At 45.4% G+C, this 17,749-nt stretch overlaps 1 protein-coding gene across 5 annotated transcripts in view; it reads left to right on the top strand.

The window, feature by feature from the left end:
* Window positions 1-17,749, top strand: part of Cdc5 (cell division cycle protein 21) — a 322,395-nt gene that overhangs the window by 270,933 nt on the left and 33,713 nt on the right. For 4 of the 5 annotated variants that reach the window (XM_075894722.1, XM_075894721.1, XM_075894723.1 and 1 more), the window contains one exon: window positions 7,848-8,734. The exons of the other annotated variant lie outside the window; for it this stretch is intronic. In XM_075894722.1, coding sequence (XP_075750837.1) covers window positions 7,848-7,967 — 120 coding nt within the window. In that variant the 3' untranslated portion in view covers window positions 7,968-8,734. Of the gene's footprint in view, window positions 1-7,847; window positions 8,735-17,749 lie in introns of those variants that run through there. 5 annotated transcript variants of the gene reach the window in all.

Raw genomic sequence — 17,749 nt, 5'->3', positions numbered from 1 at the left:
CAGGTGTCTGTTCATGGCGGTGACTTCCATTGGCTTCAACCGCGCGCGCTCAATGTGCCATCCAGCTTCCCTTACTAGAGATCAGTGATTTCACCCGCCAAGTTTTTCATTGCAACATGTTCCATGCATCATCCTCAGAAGAAAACACAATGATAATTTTGAAAATAAGCACAGGCAAGTTATAGTAATTGACAAACCTTTTTTTATGTCACTCACCAATGATGTTGTATGCCGATTACAATTAAAACAGAGCTAACACCTTACAATACGGGAAGCTTTCTTCTAATTGTGGCCTTTCTACAACATCCTGCTACCATATTGTCATTGCCATGTAAGCTGTTTTTCCGATAGAGTTTCCTGTAAATGCACCAGGGGCAACTTTGGCGCTAGTGTGTATGTAGCCCATGGCCTGCACGGGAAGGATGGGTAGTGCATGGATTTGTCTAAACTTTCATCTTTCAGCCCCATATGGCCTATAGCCGCTTTGTCGTAAAACCAAGTTCAGCAAATTCTCAACAGTAGCACTTCTCCACCTTAACCTTTTAGGCTCGCCATTTCATATCAGCTCATAGCATTCACAATTATCCTTTTTTTTTTATCCTGAAAAAATGCCTGCTCGCAAGAATAAACGAAGCCTCAAGTACGAAAACTAGGCAAATGGGTGTGCTACCCATCATTCCCATCGTGGCTAAGCGATTGCTGTGTCAGAGTTCCCTCCCTTTAACATTAGCAAACTCTATGGTTTTGCCAACAGCTAAAAAGGACAGCTACTTTAGTTAATCATTCCGGCTGACTGTGCAGTAGTTTTGTGAGTTTTGCCTTAAGTAAATTAATGCACCTTTGCTAGTACTTGTTTTCTCTTGGTGCGAGGCCTGCAGCAATACGACTAGCACGACAGTGCCCGTGTGCTTGCCACGTGTCTGCATGCTCGCCTCTGGTCAATCGAAGTGTGTAGTAAAGTGGTTGCTTGAGCATGTTGATAAGACATGTTGGAGGGAAACAGCGCAAAAGATGAAAGACCATGCAGAGAAAGACACATACTATAGCACTGACTTATAGTAAAAGCTTATTCGTCAAGCCATGCATTATATAGTACCTGTGTAGTTGAAATGAAAAGAAAAACAAAAATGACAAAATAAATGCAGAAATGGAAGGGCTGCTCCAATTGCTCCACACTGCTTCGAAAAGGCAATGCTGCTTCATGCTGCTCCAAACAGTAATTTTTGTTGGCAATTGCTCCAATCTTGCCCCGAAATGGCACTGACAGAATAAGAATGATGAACTTTTACTGTTCGACCAGCTCATGAGTCCTAAATGAATTGAAAAGAATCTGTATATTAGCATCCCAGTATGCTACTAGTGTGTAGCATTTGGGGTCTCAATGTGGCGAGAGCACCACTACGCTCTTGGAGTGAACGGAAACAGCAGACGCGGTCAGAAGAAACTCAACAACACACATCTATTTAACTACATTTTGATTGGCGATATCGTCAGTCGAATCATTTAGCATCAACTGGGATCCGCACACTAAACAACCTTACACAAAATTAGACAACACTCAACAACATAACAAACACAATAACACACCGAAGGTGGCGTCGCCAACGTTTGACTTGCCACGAGGGCCCACCGCAGACAACCCGTGGTGTTGTCTACGGCAGACCCACGCTAGAGACAACCGTTCGTGCCAACCGCCACCAGCCGAAGAGACTCGCTGAGCTCTCTCTTCTGCCACCAAGGCTTGCTTGCCGCCAGAGGTCACCGCCGGCGCTACCGCTCTAACAACCATGATGATGATAGCGGTGATCTACGCTCGCGAACCCAACGCCACCTACCGCTCAATAGTTGTGACCACGAAATACGGCTTCTGCATGAAACACATGTGCCGCGCGGCGCAAACAACTTTACAGGGGGTGTCAGCACCCCCACATTCCCTCAACTTTAATTCAAACCATATATTAAAAAAAAAACACACACAAGAATCACCTACACAAGCTCTAACAAAAAATGACAACGCATGTCCCTAATAATGTCCGTGCACTAAGACACTGACGCCTGTCAACACTGCTGCACTGTCCAGCTCGACGACTTCACCTCAGTATTGGTACCGCAACAGCAACGTTGCCGTCGGCGGGACGAACCGTCACTCGCGCCGACACATCTTCCAGTTTCGACCAGCACGGGGTTGCCAGACTGCAGGCAGTTGCACAGGTCCCAGAAATGTCCATCGTCCGACCTCACAACCGCATTCCTGGCCAGCGGCGCTGACGATGTGCAGAAGACAGCCAGCCGTGGATTACATCACTCCCGCTGCGTACATTCCACAACGCTCAACAGAAACAATGGAGTAGTGCCTACGGAAGAGAGCTTCTGGCTTTTCGCATACATGGTACGATGGTCATAACTGCTAGCTAATACATCCGCGGCTGCCATGGCTCCCAGCTAAAAAATGAAACAATGGTCGCTTTGTCTAATTCGTGCATCGCAAGATAAAAAAATAAGGGAGGGAAGCAGAGTAAGACACCTCAACGCCACGATCCACCTAGTTGAGTCACGTGTGACAGGCCGCTGCGCAGAGCGTTAGGCCTAATGAGTCGCATGACAATAACCGGCATCCACCCAGCACCCAACCTAGGTGCAGAAGAGACAGCCGCAAGAAGACATCCACTCCGTAAGGTGGCCTTATCACTCGCCACACACAGCAGCTTACTGAGCCATCGGCGTCCTCTGTCCCGGACGGTGTCACGATGCCTCAATGTCGAGCCGCAACACCAGACAGCTACGACACCCGACTACCTGAGTTCAAAGAGATAGGAGAAGCTATTTACAGAAACTCGGACCACCGACGAGGCTCCTGTACTCACTCGCTTCAGGCCTGGCATACAATCCACGTGCTCTAAGCTTTGCTTACCTCAGGATGCAGACTGTACGGCTCTCGTCCCAACTAAACAATGTTCTTGAAAACCGACGACGACAACAACAAAACCACTTGCGAGCAGAAAAAAAAAAAAACTCAATGTGCTGACAGGTTTAAACACACCACAACAACTGATCTCCTCGCTCTCAACAAAGCACACCGCCGACGCTAGCAAAGAAAACCCCCTAGGCCTACTCTATGCCGGCTTTGACAAAAGATTGTACCGAACTGCGAAAGCTGTCGTTCGATGCTCCAAGAGCCCAACATTGGGCAGCCAGTGTAGGGTCTTGATGTGGCGAGAGCACCACCACGCTCTTGGAGTGAACGGACACAGCAGACGCGGCCGGAACAAACCCAACAACACACATTTATTTAACTACTTTTTGATCGACGATATTGTCAGCTGATTCATTTAGCATCAACTGTGATCCACACGCTAAACAACCTTACACAAAATTGCACAACACTCAACAACATAACAAACTCAATAACACACCCCAGGCGGCGTCGCCAACATTTCACTTACCACGAGGGCCCACCGCAGACAACCCGCGGTGTCGTCTACGGCAGACCCACGCTAGAGACAACCGTTCGCGCCAACCGCCACCAGCCAAAGAGACTCGCTGAAGTCTCTCTGCTGCCACCAGGGTTCACTGCCAGCGCTGCCGCTCTAACCACCATGATGATGATAGCGGTGATCTCCGCTCGCGAACACAACGCCACCTACCGCTCAATAGTTGTGACCCCGAAACACGGCTTCTGCGCTAAACAGGTGAGCAAAGAGGCGCAAACAACTTTACAGGGGGTGTCAGCACTCCCACAAGCATTATCGGTCCTGATCTCATTTATGCAACAAGAACTGGCATATTTGACAGCTTTTTTTTTTTTTCAGCTAGACATGCAGGCTAGCGTAGTGAAGTGTGAAAATGAGCAGGATGGCCTTTACATATTGATCATGTATACTGCTTGTTTGGCAGCAGTTATATGGGACTGTGGTTACTTCTAGAATGTGGTGCAGCAGTACCGCCTAGATTTGATTTCTTTCATAAATACTAGTATTTAAAAATATAGTTCATTTCAAATCCAGCCTCGCCCCGGTGGTCTAGTGGTTAAGGTACTCGGCTGCTGACCCGCTAGTCGCAGGATCGAATCCCGGCTGCGGCTGCTGCATTTTTTATAAAGGCTAAAATGCTGTAAGCCTGTGCGCTCAGATTTGGATGCACGTTCAAGAATTCCAGGTGTTCGAAATTTTCGAAGCCCTCATTGCGGCGTCTCTCATAATCATATGGTGGCTTTGAGATGTTAACGGGAGATGCTACTCGAAGACACTTTTTTTAATATTCACCCTAGAGCAATGAAACTTGAGCTGTTAATGGAACATTTTATGCCGATTTCAAATATATTATTAGTTTTCTTGCAAGTTACACACTTTTAGCTCTGTAACATGGCAAAGTGAAAACCTTAACCCTTTTGCTTCCCCTTTTCATCCCTAAACTTCTGTAACTTTTTACTATGTATATTTCATAATGCCTCAAATAAGGTGTAGAGTGCAAATAACTAATTAGGCAGCACATGCAATATATGGAATACGCGTGAAAAATAATAGACGTAAAAAGTCCATATTTCACCTACCCCTGTAATGGTATACATACACTTTTTTAATTTACAATAAAATATTGAAACTTAAACTAGATAATTGCATTTTTTTTTACTTTGGAAAAAGTTTGGACAAAATTTCATGCAGGTCTGAGCACTAGAAGTGCTTGAAAAAGGAGGGGCACATTGGAATAAATGGCAAAATTTGTGTTTTGAGAAAAACGACTTTTAAAGTTAAAATTGAGTTTTTTTATTTATGAAAGATATCATTAAATCAGATGAAATTTGCACACCAAAAAGAACAACCCTTCTTGTAGTGGCCACTGCGACTAAAATACACCAGCATCATGAGTTTTTCCCTCTCGGCTTTTACGAGCCGACTCCTCACAGACATTTCGCTCATAGACAGGGCTACGAAACGCTTGCCAAACTTCCGCTCCATCTCGCAGAGCCTTGTGCCAACTGCAAGCTAGGAAGAAGTTCGACAGGACTGCAAAATCCAAACTAAGTCCAGTGTCATGCCATTTTGCAGCCATGTTTGTGCCACATACCGTCATACATAATGGCAATGTCGTCCCTGCTAAGTTCTCTCACTGCGAGCTTTGACCTCTCATAATTGGCGCTGACGTCATTCATTGCCGCATCACGAACTTTGCGGCTGACGGGTGTGAATGACGTTTGGTGCATTGGTTTTTGCAAGCCAACAACTCCGCAAATCGACCAGTTGCTCGTAGCCTATTCCTACAGAGGGAGCTGTCACAACGGCTTTCACTTGCGAGCAATGGCTTTTTTCATTCACAACTGATATATACATGAGAAAAGCATTGTTCAGCTGCACTGCTCGACAAGACACGGACCCCGCAAATAGGTTTCACAGCACATACAGGCGCGCAGCGGCCAATGGCGGTCACCGATTTGTACCACGTGATAAGCCAGTCTCGGCGCTCGAAAAACGCGCAGAAGAGTGCTTCTTTTTATTATTTTTTGCGCTGCATCAGCAAGAGAAACTGTTGGTACTTGAAGAGTGAGGCTCGACTCTTCGACTCATGCAATCAACAATGGCGAGCGGCGGCGCATTTATCGGCGGCAAGGTGCTCGAAGGCTGCATGCTTTGACCTTTTAGCAAGCACCTTGTGCTCTTTAGATGCAATTTTAAAGCATTTCCAGTTAAGTCTCGACCTGCATTATTTATTTCATAACAGTTGAGGTACTAATCTTATCAAAACAGGCGAAAATTAAAAATCGGTAATTTTGAAAAAAACTCGCGTTTTTCGACCCGCATCTCCCCTTAAACTTCACATATCATCATTTCACATCTCTTTTTTGACAACTAGCCGTCTTTTTGTTTGCTTCTCGAAATTTACATTCATTGCTGTCTATGAAATTATTTCACTATGAATAATTATATTTATGAGATGCTTCAATTATGCTTTGACCTCCAATCGGTGTATGGCAAGTTTTGTATCTGCTCCTAAAACACCACAAACTCCTCCTTCTTTTTTTTTTCCGCTCCGAAAACAGTTATGGCTGCTCCAAAAGTTTTCTTGCTCCAAAGTTTGCTCCAAAAATGTAAAAAGTCACTTTCATCACTGTAAATGAAATATCAGCATCATCACCAAAAAAACATTGAAAACATATTCATCGTGCACAAACTCATTCTGATAGAAAATCTAGCTCGTTTTCTGACAAGGCAGCTGAAGGCCTGCTCACTCATGCTTCAACCTCATGCTTCAACTTTTCTTTTTTTTTTCCGTGACAAATAAACGTTTGCTTTAAGTCGGTGCTTTCCTTCTTTGCCTGGTGCTGTTTCCCTCTACTCCTTGCTGAGGAGTGCAGCGTCTTGAGGTATGACGATGCGCATCAGGCCAGAGCGGATTTCTTGTTTCAATGCAGGTGCCAGTGGTCATAAGATAAAATTCTGGCACACAAATTGGTGTCTCTGTGATACATATTTCTATTCTTCGTACTAAGTACGTAATGACCATACACTATTGTTAATTCCGAACCAATTATAAACCACCACACTTCTACTCAGAGGTTCAGTAATCATTCTGAAAACTGCACTAAACTCATGGTAAACTGATCCCTTGAATCGCGTGTACTGTTGCCTGCTCATGTGTAGAGCACCGCTCCGTGCACGCTCGGCTATCAAAGCGTTGTGTGGCGCGCGGCAATACAGACAGTATTCAATCTAACAACACACACAAACACTTTATTGCCTTTGGTGGCACCCTAAACACGGTACTACAACCGCACATGGATGTACAGCAAAAGGGGAAACCGTGAGCACATTGCAGCTGGCAAAGGCGAGCTTTGACACACACTCGGGGAAAAGTCTCTTGTGGCTATGCTGCACACTCCCACCACTGGGCCTGGTAGCGAGAGCTCGTAGGCCTTTGGCAAGTGTTGCTCAGCGTCGTATGACCACGCCTGAGCAGGAGGCACCGGCTTATCACACAGAGCAAAGGTAAACATGCCCACTGAGGCATGCTACAGTCTCACGATTCCCAAAGGGGACAGGAACGAAAACACATACTCACCAAGCGCTGCTCTAAGAAAGAGCATTGCCAGAACATATGTGACTCATTCTTGCCAGCTCTCGCTTCCATGTGCATTGCCACGTGCCGTTGAAAAGCACATGAGGAAGCGGCGGTAAGGCAGAAATGCCTGCACAACAGCCTCAGATTCCCTCAAAACCAAATTTACAAACAAATTAAAATATCAAGTGTTTGCTCTCGTCATATTCACATGTGTGACAATTATCGGATCAAGTCCACTTTAAACAAATGGACAATAAAAACAACTTGCATAGTTTGGAGTGTTGGGACCCTGCAACACTTTTCAATTTTGTCAACAAATGGCTTCTTCAAAGAAGTTTATTGTCTCATAAATCGACCTCCACAAATATTTTCCGACAGAGTCAAGTACGTTTCTTTTTGTACCAGGGAAAGCTGTGATATGTGAGCACACACCATGACCTCGAATGCTCCTTTTTTTTCTTATTTAAACACATGATATACTTTCAGTTTGATCACATACATGTGACATGTGCTGGTATCCTGTGGTGGCCATGGTATGCAATGCTCAAGTCAGTTCATGACACAGTCATTCGGGTTTATTTGTCGATAGAAAAGGGAGAAATTTTTAGATGACTTAAATAATCAGTTGCTGCATGCTGTGTTCGGCTCACATATTTTTAGAAGCCTGGATTACCGATAGGCAGTGTTTTCTGACAAAGTTTTTGAAAAAGTGTTGCAGGGCACCAAGAGCACGATAAAAGAACAATTTTCGGAATTGTCAAAATTGTACTTCTTGTTTATTGCCCTTGTTGTAGGCTTTGACTGAAGATGTCAACCGTCAAGTGGAGAGAGAAAAGGCACTGCAGAAGCGCTATGATGATCTGCTTCAACAGAAGGAGCTCATTGAAGAAGCCCTGCTGGACATCAGAGCCTAAAGCTTGGAACGCATTTTCCTGGTCCCGTCAGAAGAGTCTATTGTACTTTGTTAAATATGCAACATTTCTTAGCCGACCAAAAGTATCTGTCTATCTACATGCATCTGCACATCCATCTAGCAGCCTACGTCTCGGTAAGAGAACTTGACAGATAGGACTGCCTGGTCATGACATGAATAATGTGAAAATCCTGTGGCATATGTTGGCACATAGGGCACATACACTAATACCGTTGGCTGGGGTTTGCGAGCATGCACCACAGGTAGTTGACCTTATGTCTACCCAGGAACAGTGAGAACTTTCATTGGTAATTGAACTGCAAGGAGGTTGAGAAAAACTGACGTAGGCAACAGTGACCCAACAAATGCAAAGGATTACTGCAGGAATCGAACCCAAGCATTCTGTCCGGCAGTCGGGTATTCCACCACACATGCAGCACCATTTCTTAAAAGTGCTTTGGAAAAAGACCTTATGCAGGTGTAATGGCGGTGCAACATCAATTGTGGTTACTGTACCAGCTATTTAATTTCATAAGACGATAACCGCTACATACTCCAGACGTCAGGTAGGGTTAAGGGGATATGCGATTCGAAAAAAAGGTTTTGTCAATCTGTTGCTTGGGCAATAAATTATTTTTTGCTGTATATATAGGCTTTTGTGATGATTTTAGAAAGTAATTAGTTTTATAGTAAGTTGCACCGTTCTCGCTTCGTGCGATGACAATGTAAAGTTTAGTTTGTCTTTAATAAACACTCTGTGGCACTAAATTTCTATGATTCTGAGTCATTAATAACTCATATTGCTCCACATTAACTACAGAATGCAAATAACTATCAAGGAAATACGTATAAGACATTTTAAGGGACAAGAAATATTGTTTTGTGAAAATCCTTAAAATGCTCAGTCTATACTAATTGCCTGCTTTAGGCCCTTAATAATTATACAAGCGATATCAAGTTTTAAAGGAGATACTTGCACCCTTCTCATGTTAAAAAATATGTGGGCAAAATTTGATCCTCATCTGGCTATCAGACGTACCAAAAACATGAAGTCAACTGAAGAATTTCGAAAAGTTAATTCGAGCGCGAAAACTTGACACGATCACTCACACACGCACACACCCATGCATCAAACACACACAGCGCCTGTGTGTTTGATGCATGGGTGTGTGCGTGTGTGAGTGATCGTGTCAAGTTTTCGCGCTCGAATTAACTTTTCGAAATTCTCTATCAACTAGCCCAACAACAAGTTCTTTCAACTGAAGAAGTTGCCCAAAAATGGACCTTGAGAAATACGCATTGCTCATCATGAGAGCTTGGCAATCATTGTTATTTTGAGTATGTAGCTTCAGTGAACTCCTCATGCGAAATGCAATGGCAAGGAGCCAGATGACCAATTCCAGGGGACTCTAGGCAATAAGCTCTTTTAAGTTTTTAGTAGCCACCTTGTGCTCTTTGAAAGCAACTTTAATCTACTTCATCTCCCCTTAACATCAATTTTGCTTTCAGTGTTGGCTCCCATCTTAGAGCAGCCTAATAAACATTACATTTCTATTCCTATAATTTTCCAAGCTTGACCCCAAAGAAAAACACTAACTAAAGTTACATATGATGTTCACATCACCGCCCTGTAGTTTGCACTTCGTTTCAATAATAGTTATGTTTAAGCTCCAGCGCAAGTGCTGGTGTTGCGTTAGACCATAAGTTAGCCTTGGGTATAGTCTGCATGCCTGGTAAACACGCGATGTGCACACTACTATCACCCTCAGAAGAACACGTGTAACATTTGCTGAAAGCAGCCTGGACTGGTTGACTTTTTTCTGAGGCCAGTTCCCACAGTGCATGGGTTCTGCCAAATTTTCGCCACAGAAACAATGAGAAAATACAGCAAATCTTGTTGATTCAGACATGTTTCCTGGGCCAGGTGAACATATGCATTATTCAGTAGCATCAAACTCTTGTTAATTGAGTCACATTCAGTCCCGTGAAATCCAAATTACTTAGCTTTTACTGTGTTTGGGACAGACAGTGTCAGATCTACATTAGTTTGTCACAAATATTTTTGCGCCACACTGCGAACCTCAAGATGTCCTCAGTGGCACTAATTTTAGCGAGAGCAGCTGCAAATTAGGCATCATCTTCCAATTCAATCCAGAAACACAGACCCCAACTGTGAGTCCACCGCTATAAGAAAACAGTGATTTTTAGATTGTATAGAATTTTAAGGCAGTTTGTTGCAATTTCTCTCTATTACGTGCCGCCTGTGCAGTTGATGTAGGTTGCTAATGTTCATGCATATTTGTTTTCTCACGTTAGACCTCCATAAAACAATGCCTTCGAACAATATAGGTATTTCTGATAATAAATAAATAGCCCCGCCGTGGTGGTCTAGTGACTAAAGTACTCGGCTGCTGACCCGCAGGTCGCGGGATCAAATCTCGGCTGCGGCGGCTGCATTTTTGATGGAGGCGAAAATGCTGTAGGCTTGTGGGCTCAGATTTGGGTGCACATTATAGAACCCCAGGTGGTTGAAATTTCTAGAGCCCTCCTCTACGGCGTCTCTCATAATCATATGGTGGTTTTAGGACGCTATACCTCTCATGTTGATAAATCTAATAAATGAATAAATAAATGCATAACTCTTTAAGCCACTATTGCTGTACCACACCAGGGACCTATGAAAAGCATACAAAATTTTATAGCGGACTATGAGCTGTCTCAGAGGTAGCATATACAGTAACTCTAGGGCGCCAGCTATTTGCGCGGCACTCGTTCTGAAATTAGCGCGCAAAAGGACATCTTTCTGAAAGCTTTGTGTGCAAGGAATTTTGTGATTTAGAAACGCCTTGCTCTGTGCCTGTCAGCCCTACCAGTGCATTTGTTTTGCTGATTCACGCTTTGCGGTTCGGTGCACGTATACCTCGACGCTGCATATAACTTCGAGTATGCGTCATAGGACTTGTCGCTGGCTGCACCTTGAAATGGGCAAGTGGTGTTTTGTCCTGAATGGCAAGTCGGGGTATCGGACTTGTACAAAGCGTGTGTCGCTTTTCATGGCTCCACGTGAACGAAAATGCTTGGATAAGTGGCGACGGGCAATTCCGAGAGCTGACAGAGCCTTGCAGCCTACCGACCATGTGTGTGCAAAGCATTTTCCGAAAAAAGCGATCTCTGCCACATATCATGTAGAATACAAGAGAAACGTCCTGTTGCGTGATTATAGGGGAACCAGGAAAGCTCGGGGGAAACTGCTGGCTTTACTGCCGACTTCTTGAAAGCGACGAAGGCAAAAAGGTTCGATTGCGCCTGAAGTGCTTGACACAACCGCTGAAAGTAAGCCAAATTTATTGAGTGTATTTTTATAGGAAGCATTGATTAACTCTATGGTTCCAGCCAGTGACTACAGTGCGACGGCGAGTCGTGGCACGAACTAATACGAGTGCCGGCGCACTAAGTACTGTTCTGACGACTGCGCGCGACCTAGGCACCAAATGGCGTTATATTCCTAGTCGCTGTAGTTATTAGCAGTGCGTGCATTGCGCTGGCTGTTTTATGTGTGGTGTAATCAGCACTTCCTCTATTTTCGTGTTGTGTGGCAGTTTGTATAATAGCAATATTATTACTTGCAAATGCAGTGATGCGGGAGTGCTGGCTGTTTTGTGCCGGCGTAGTTCTCAATGAGATGGTGCACACTGATGCTCTTTACTGATCGCTGTCACACAGGTACTTACCACTTGTGGTGCGATCAGGGTCGATTGTGGTCTGATCTAGATTGTACTGACAGCTGCACTGTATTTGATACGGATTAGTTTGAACTGTGTAGCGGTAAGTAATACCAGTTTCCCTCACGAACTTTTGATCACGCGCAATAAGTTTATCGCTGCTACGCTGTACAGCCTGATCCAGATCGAGTTTGGCGCAGATGCTCTGACTGTGTGACACCGTTATGAATATCCCCTTGTTTCCACTACTCACACAGTTAGTCCAAGTAGCGTAGAGGGGAAAAAAAACTGTGACTGCGATATGCCCTGTCGGTGATAAAAAAGTTCAGTTATCTAACCTTCTGTGGCCTCTACTTCTTTGGCTGCTGCTTGCGTCAGTACATCACAATGCAAAAAAAGCAGTCTACTAATTAAACTTTTTAAAGAAATGTTAACCTCAGATTTTCCTGTCAGTAACTTTAATTTATTAAACATTTCTATTTGTCCTGTAAGTTTATTTATCTGACAGTATAGCTGCATGACTGCTGCACAGTTACATATATTTAGTTTGCATAATGAAGATGATCTTTACTAAAGCTTTACAATATTGGTCTAGAGAAGATGCAGGGGATTAGCTGGTTTGTGAAGGGTCTCCCCTGCATAATGAAGATGAAGGCAATTTGTTTCGATTTGCTAGAGATGTGAATATGGGCCACCTTGAATGCATAACCAACTGTTTGAAGCATCTTCCCATGCAGTTTAAAACTACTAGGCTGTAATTCTTCACTAGTGAACTTGTCTTTTCGTTTGAACGAATTCCAAAAAAAAAAAAACACGGCGATTGGGAAGGCCCTGAAAAACCGCACTGTTAAATAATGCTATAAAGTCTGTAATGAACCAGACATCCACATGAAAAAAAAAAAAAAAACTCGAAGCAGGGTTTTGTATGCACTGTGCACCCATGCTGGTTTAGAGACGAATTAAAATTAGGCTTTACGGTTTCATGTTGCAAAACTATAATCGGTTATGATGCACTGTTGTAAGTGAATCCTAATTATTTTGACCTCATAATCTCTCTGAGTGCACGGCACTAGTGCACTAATACATATTGCATCCATTATAATGTGACTGCTGTGTTTGGGGGGTAAATCAATCCTGTGATCTCCTGCAGAACTGCACAGCACCATTTCTTTCTATCCATGGGGCAGAATGAAGGTGTAGGCTTCTTTTTTAGTGCACTACTTCATATTTAAATAAAAAGTTGCATTGACACTGATTATTTGTAAAACTTTACATGTGTCGACTAAAAAAATGCCACCTGCATCTTCCCATGAGCGAAGCTCGAGTAAATGCGTTGCAGAGTGGTGGGAGTATTGGGTGTGGTTTGGCAATGCTTAATTGTTATTTCATCTTCATTATTCCTATTTATTGAATGAAGGAGAAGCGTTGCCTTCAACGAGTAGTGGGACCGTGATGTGCGATGCAATACCTACATATACAGGGTGGCCAGTGAACAATTGTGCAGCACAAGCAGTCGGTTTTTACTATCAGACATTGCTGCATCGGCCTTGCGAGGCAAGAGATGGTTTTGGAATGCTTAATTTTTATTTCATCTTTATTATTCTTATTTTTTGAATTAAGGAAAAGCGTCGACTTCAACAAGTGGTGGGACACTGATGTGCGATCCAGTGCCTACATATACGGGGCGGCCAATGAACAGTTGTGTAGCTCAAGCAGTCGGTTTTTACTAGCAGATGCTGCCTGTGTCAACCTTGGGCGGCAAGAGAGGGGGAGAGCGAACAGTTGGCACGAGACGCAAGCATGTGCAGTGGGGGTGTGGACAACGCCGACGCACGACACGTCAAATTGTGCGACTAAGAAATGCTCTGCATCAAAAAAGCATGTAAGTGTGACCGATAATATAGCATCCTTTACAAACAACCAATATTGTTCATATGCTCTACAAAGGGTTCGTACAAGTCCTTGAAATCCTTGAAAACTCTTGAATTTAAAAATTGTATTTTCAAGGCCCTTAAAAGTCCTGAAATTTCTTGCCCTCCCTTAAAATCCTTGAATTTCTCAAGCAGTGCACCCTCCTATAGACATCGCAACTTCCTAAATGTGGTACATCGGTGTGTGAACCTGTCAAACTTCTTATTTGTGAAGCAGTAATGTGGCGTGGGTACACATGGTCTCATTTAGCAAAAGTGCATGTGAAAAAAAAGTTTGTGGTGAGGGTGAAGTAGTGAATGTGATAGCAAAAAATTAGAATGTCGCACGAAGAAGGGCAAGCAACCCCATATATGCAACACTCTGCTTAAGCACGAAGGACGCATGAAAACAAAGCGCACAAGACGAGTGCTGATGAACGACTGTTATAACTCGACACTGGAAGCGTGCTGCTTAAACAAACCAAGAACGATGCTAGAAAAGAACACACATGTATCCACAGAATGAGTAAATTAACCATTGTGTGGTGGGGCATACACACCAATGCGTATACGCCTTTGGAAGAGAACGAAAAGCCCTGCGCTCTGATTGCACGAGAACCTGTGCCGCCTCTGCCAGACTTGACGAAAGGCCATTTTTCGTTGCGACCTTGTTGCGACTTCTCTGGTTGAATAAACATCATCCCATTTGGTGGAGGCTGCTGAGATCCCCAAGCAGACCTGGAGCTCCGCTCTCCCAAGTTGGCTAAGAGACCACCGCACAACATGACTGACGCAGTCGCCAACCAGCTTATCCCAGAGCAGCCAGCACCATCGGCTGCCCCATATACCTGCCCAGGCGCTACCCATCAAGGGGACCCACCAATCTTCAGCGGCAGTGGTGAGCAAGACGTCGAAGAGTAACTCTCCTTGTATAAACGCGTAAGCGCCAGCAACAAGTGAGACGACGACTCTAAGCTCGCTTATGTTATCTTTTACTTGGCTGACGTCACTAAGGTTTGGTTTACCAACTGCGAAACTGCCATCGCCAACTGGTCCACCTTTCAGACCCTCGTGACTAAAGCGTGCAGCCGACCAGGAGTCCGCAAGTTCTGCGCTGACCAGCGTCTACGCTACAGAGCCCAGCAGCCTGGCGAAACGGTTACTTGTTATATTGAGAATGTACTCGACCTCTGCAGGCGTGTTAACCCATCTATGCCTGAAGAAGAGAAAATTCGATAGATTCTCAAGGGCATCGAGGATGGCGCATTCCAAATGTCGCTGGCAAAAAGCCCGACCACGGTGGCAGTCCTTGTAAGCCTGTGCCAGAGCTTCGATGAATTGTGTCGTCAGCGTTCCATCGCCCGCCAGAGTTACCCACCACCAAATTCGATCTCGGCTGTCGCACTCGCAAACAGCAGCGTTCGCCAAAAAACTCTGTCCAACCAGATCAAATACTTCATCAGGGAGGAAGTCGCCCAACAGCTCTCCCTGCTGCCACATAGTGACGGGCTCACCGCAAGCCTGCCTTCGACACTGCAGCAGGGCCCCGCCGCGGTGGTCTGGTGGCTAAGGTACTCTGCTGCTGACCTGCAGATCGCGGGATTGAATCCCGACTGCGGCGGCTGCATTTCCGACGGAGGCGGAAATGTTGTAGGCCTATGTGTACAGATTTGGGTGCATGTTAAAGAACCCCAGGTGGTCGAAATTTCCGGAGCCCTCCACTACGACGTCTCTCATTATCATATGGTGGTTTTGGGGTGTTAAACTCCACATATCAATCATCGACACTGCAGCAGGCCATACGCACCGAAACTTGCGGTGCCCTCCCTGGAGTTTCGGCCCCTTACCCATGCACTTCGGTACCATCTGATCTCTCGACTGCTGGCTACACACCACCTGCACCTCTCGGCTACACAGCTGGGGTCGCGCGGCCCCCGCCACATCCAGCCTCCTTATCGGCTACACCTCCTCCGGCCTCGCCTTCAGTTTACAGGCCCCCGTCTCGCTTTTTCAGTCCATCTAAAGAGTGGCGCACCCATGACAACCGTCCTATCTGCTTTGCGTGTGGCATCGCTGGCCATATTGCACGCTTCGCCGCCGCCGTCCCACACCTGCGTATGTCTCCTTTGGAACTCCTACCTACGCGCCGCAGCATGCCACCATGTCTGCATATGAACAGAGGCACTCATCAACTGCTCGTTTCCCATCCCCTCATCACCGATTGCCATCACCTATGCATTGTCAACCACCCCCTGAGGAGGGCAACTAATCAGTGCAGTTCTGGAGGCACGAACTGCAACTTCTGTGCAAATCTCAAGGCCTCCATTTTCGCCGCAAATTGTTATTGATGTTGATGTTAAGGGAGTCGCCACACTTGCGCTAATGGATACCGGGGCCGCCGTTTCTGTGATAAACGCAAAATTTTGTCAGAGAGTGAAGAAAGTGACCACCTCTCTCTGTGGCATGGTGCTGTCCACGGCTAGCGCACAACACATTCATCCGTCAGCTGTGTGTATGACGCGTGTCGTCATCCAGGACATTTTGTAGGTCGTCCAATTTTTTGTTCTACCATCTTGCTCTCATACCTCATCCTAAGTTGGGATTTCTTATCACGTCATGAAGCTATCATCGATTGTTCATGTTCGGAAGTGTCCCTTGTGCTGACATTGGAATCTTCATCGCCCGACCGTTCTCCTCTGCACTGCAAACTCATCGCTAATGACATTACCTTGCCTCCGGAAGCTTCAGTCCTTATTAGCCTTTCATGTGTGGAGCAACCTGACGCCACGGTGGTTTTTAAGCCATCTCTGGTTTTTACTGAACGCAAGGGGATCGTTCTCCCATTTGCCGTTCTTACAATTTCGTCTGGTTTAACCGTAATGCTGGTTACTAACCACTGCAACTACCTCATTGGCTCACTCCGTGGTGAAACTTTAGGACATGTACAACTTGTTGACCATATCAATGGTATTATTCTTCCCGATGAAACCCCATGTCACATTGCCGCAATAACTCATGCGTCTGAGTCATCAAGTTCGTCAGCCTTCGACAATGCCATTGACGCAGACCTGTCCCCCTAGCATCGCTGCCAACTTGTTGCTCTGCTTAACAAGTTTCGGTCTTCTTTCGACTTTCAAGAACCTGCTTTGGGCCACGACTATCACTCATACTGTTGGCACTGGCTCACACTCACCTCTGGGACAGCGTCCTTACCGCGTTTCCTGCCGAAGAGCGCCGCCTCATTGCAGAGCAAGTAGGTGACATGCTCATACAGCCTTCTCAAAGCGCTCGGTCATCCCCTGTGTTTCTGGTGAAGAAATAAGATGGCACTGTTCGATTTTGCGTGGACTATCGCCGCTTAAACAAGATTGCGAAGAAAGATGACTATCCACTACCACGAATAGACGATGCTCTTGACTGTTTACAAGGCGCCAAGTACTTTACATTTTTGTATCTGCGTTCTGGGTATTGGCAGCTGCCAATGGCTGAATGTGATCATCCTAAAACAGCTTTTGTAACGCCGGATGGCCTATATGAGTTAAAGTCATGTCATTTGGGCTCTGCAACGCACCTGGGACATTTGAGCGCATGATGGATACCATCTTGCGCGCCCACAAGTGGATGACTTGCTTGTGTTACCTGGACGACATCGTAGTCTTTTCAGCTGATTTCCCGACACATCTTGGTCGTCCTCACAAGATTCTGTCGTGCCTAACTTCTACAGGCCTACAACTTCTGCAGGCTGTCCTTTCGACATGGTCACAGACCACCACGCTCCATGTTGGCTGTCCACTTTGAAAGACCCGTCCGTACGCTTTGGGTGTTGGGCACTTCGATTGCAAATATAAGACATCCGTCTTGTATATCGTTCCGGTCGTAAGCATGTGGATGCCAATGCACTTTTGCGATCGCCATTAACACCAGATGTGGCTTCTCTGTCACCCCTTTTTACCACCTTGTCAGCACTTGACACCAGTGAAATGCTTTCGGAGCAGCTTAAAGATCTATACCTTGCCTTGTTACTCGACTACCTTACCGATCCGTCTGCCGTCCCTTTCACGAGAGCGCTACGCCGGCAAGCAGCCCACTTTTTAATGTGAGACAACATTCTGTACAGCCGCGACTACATGCCTGGTGGTCGGAAGTGGCTC

The sequence above is a fragment of the Rhipicephalus microplus genome, chromosome 5 (assembly GCF_043290135.1).
Source record: "Rhipicephalus microplus isolate Deutch F79 chromosome 5, USDA_Rmic, whole genome shotgun sequence".
Taxonomy (NCBI): Eukaryota; Metazoa; Arthropoda; class Arachnida; order Ixodida; family Ixodidae; genus Rhipicephalus; species Rhipicephalus microplus.
Note: the sequence above shows the minus strand (reverse complement) of the source record. Positions and strands in the feature narration are given on the sequence as shown.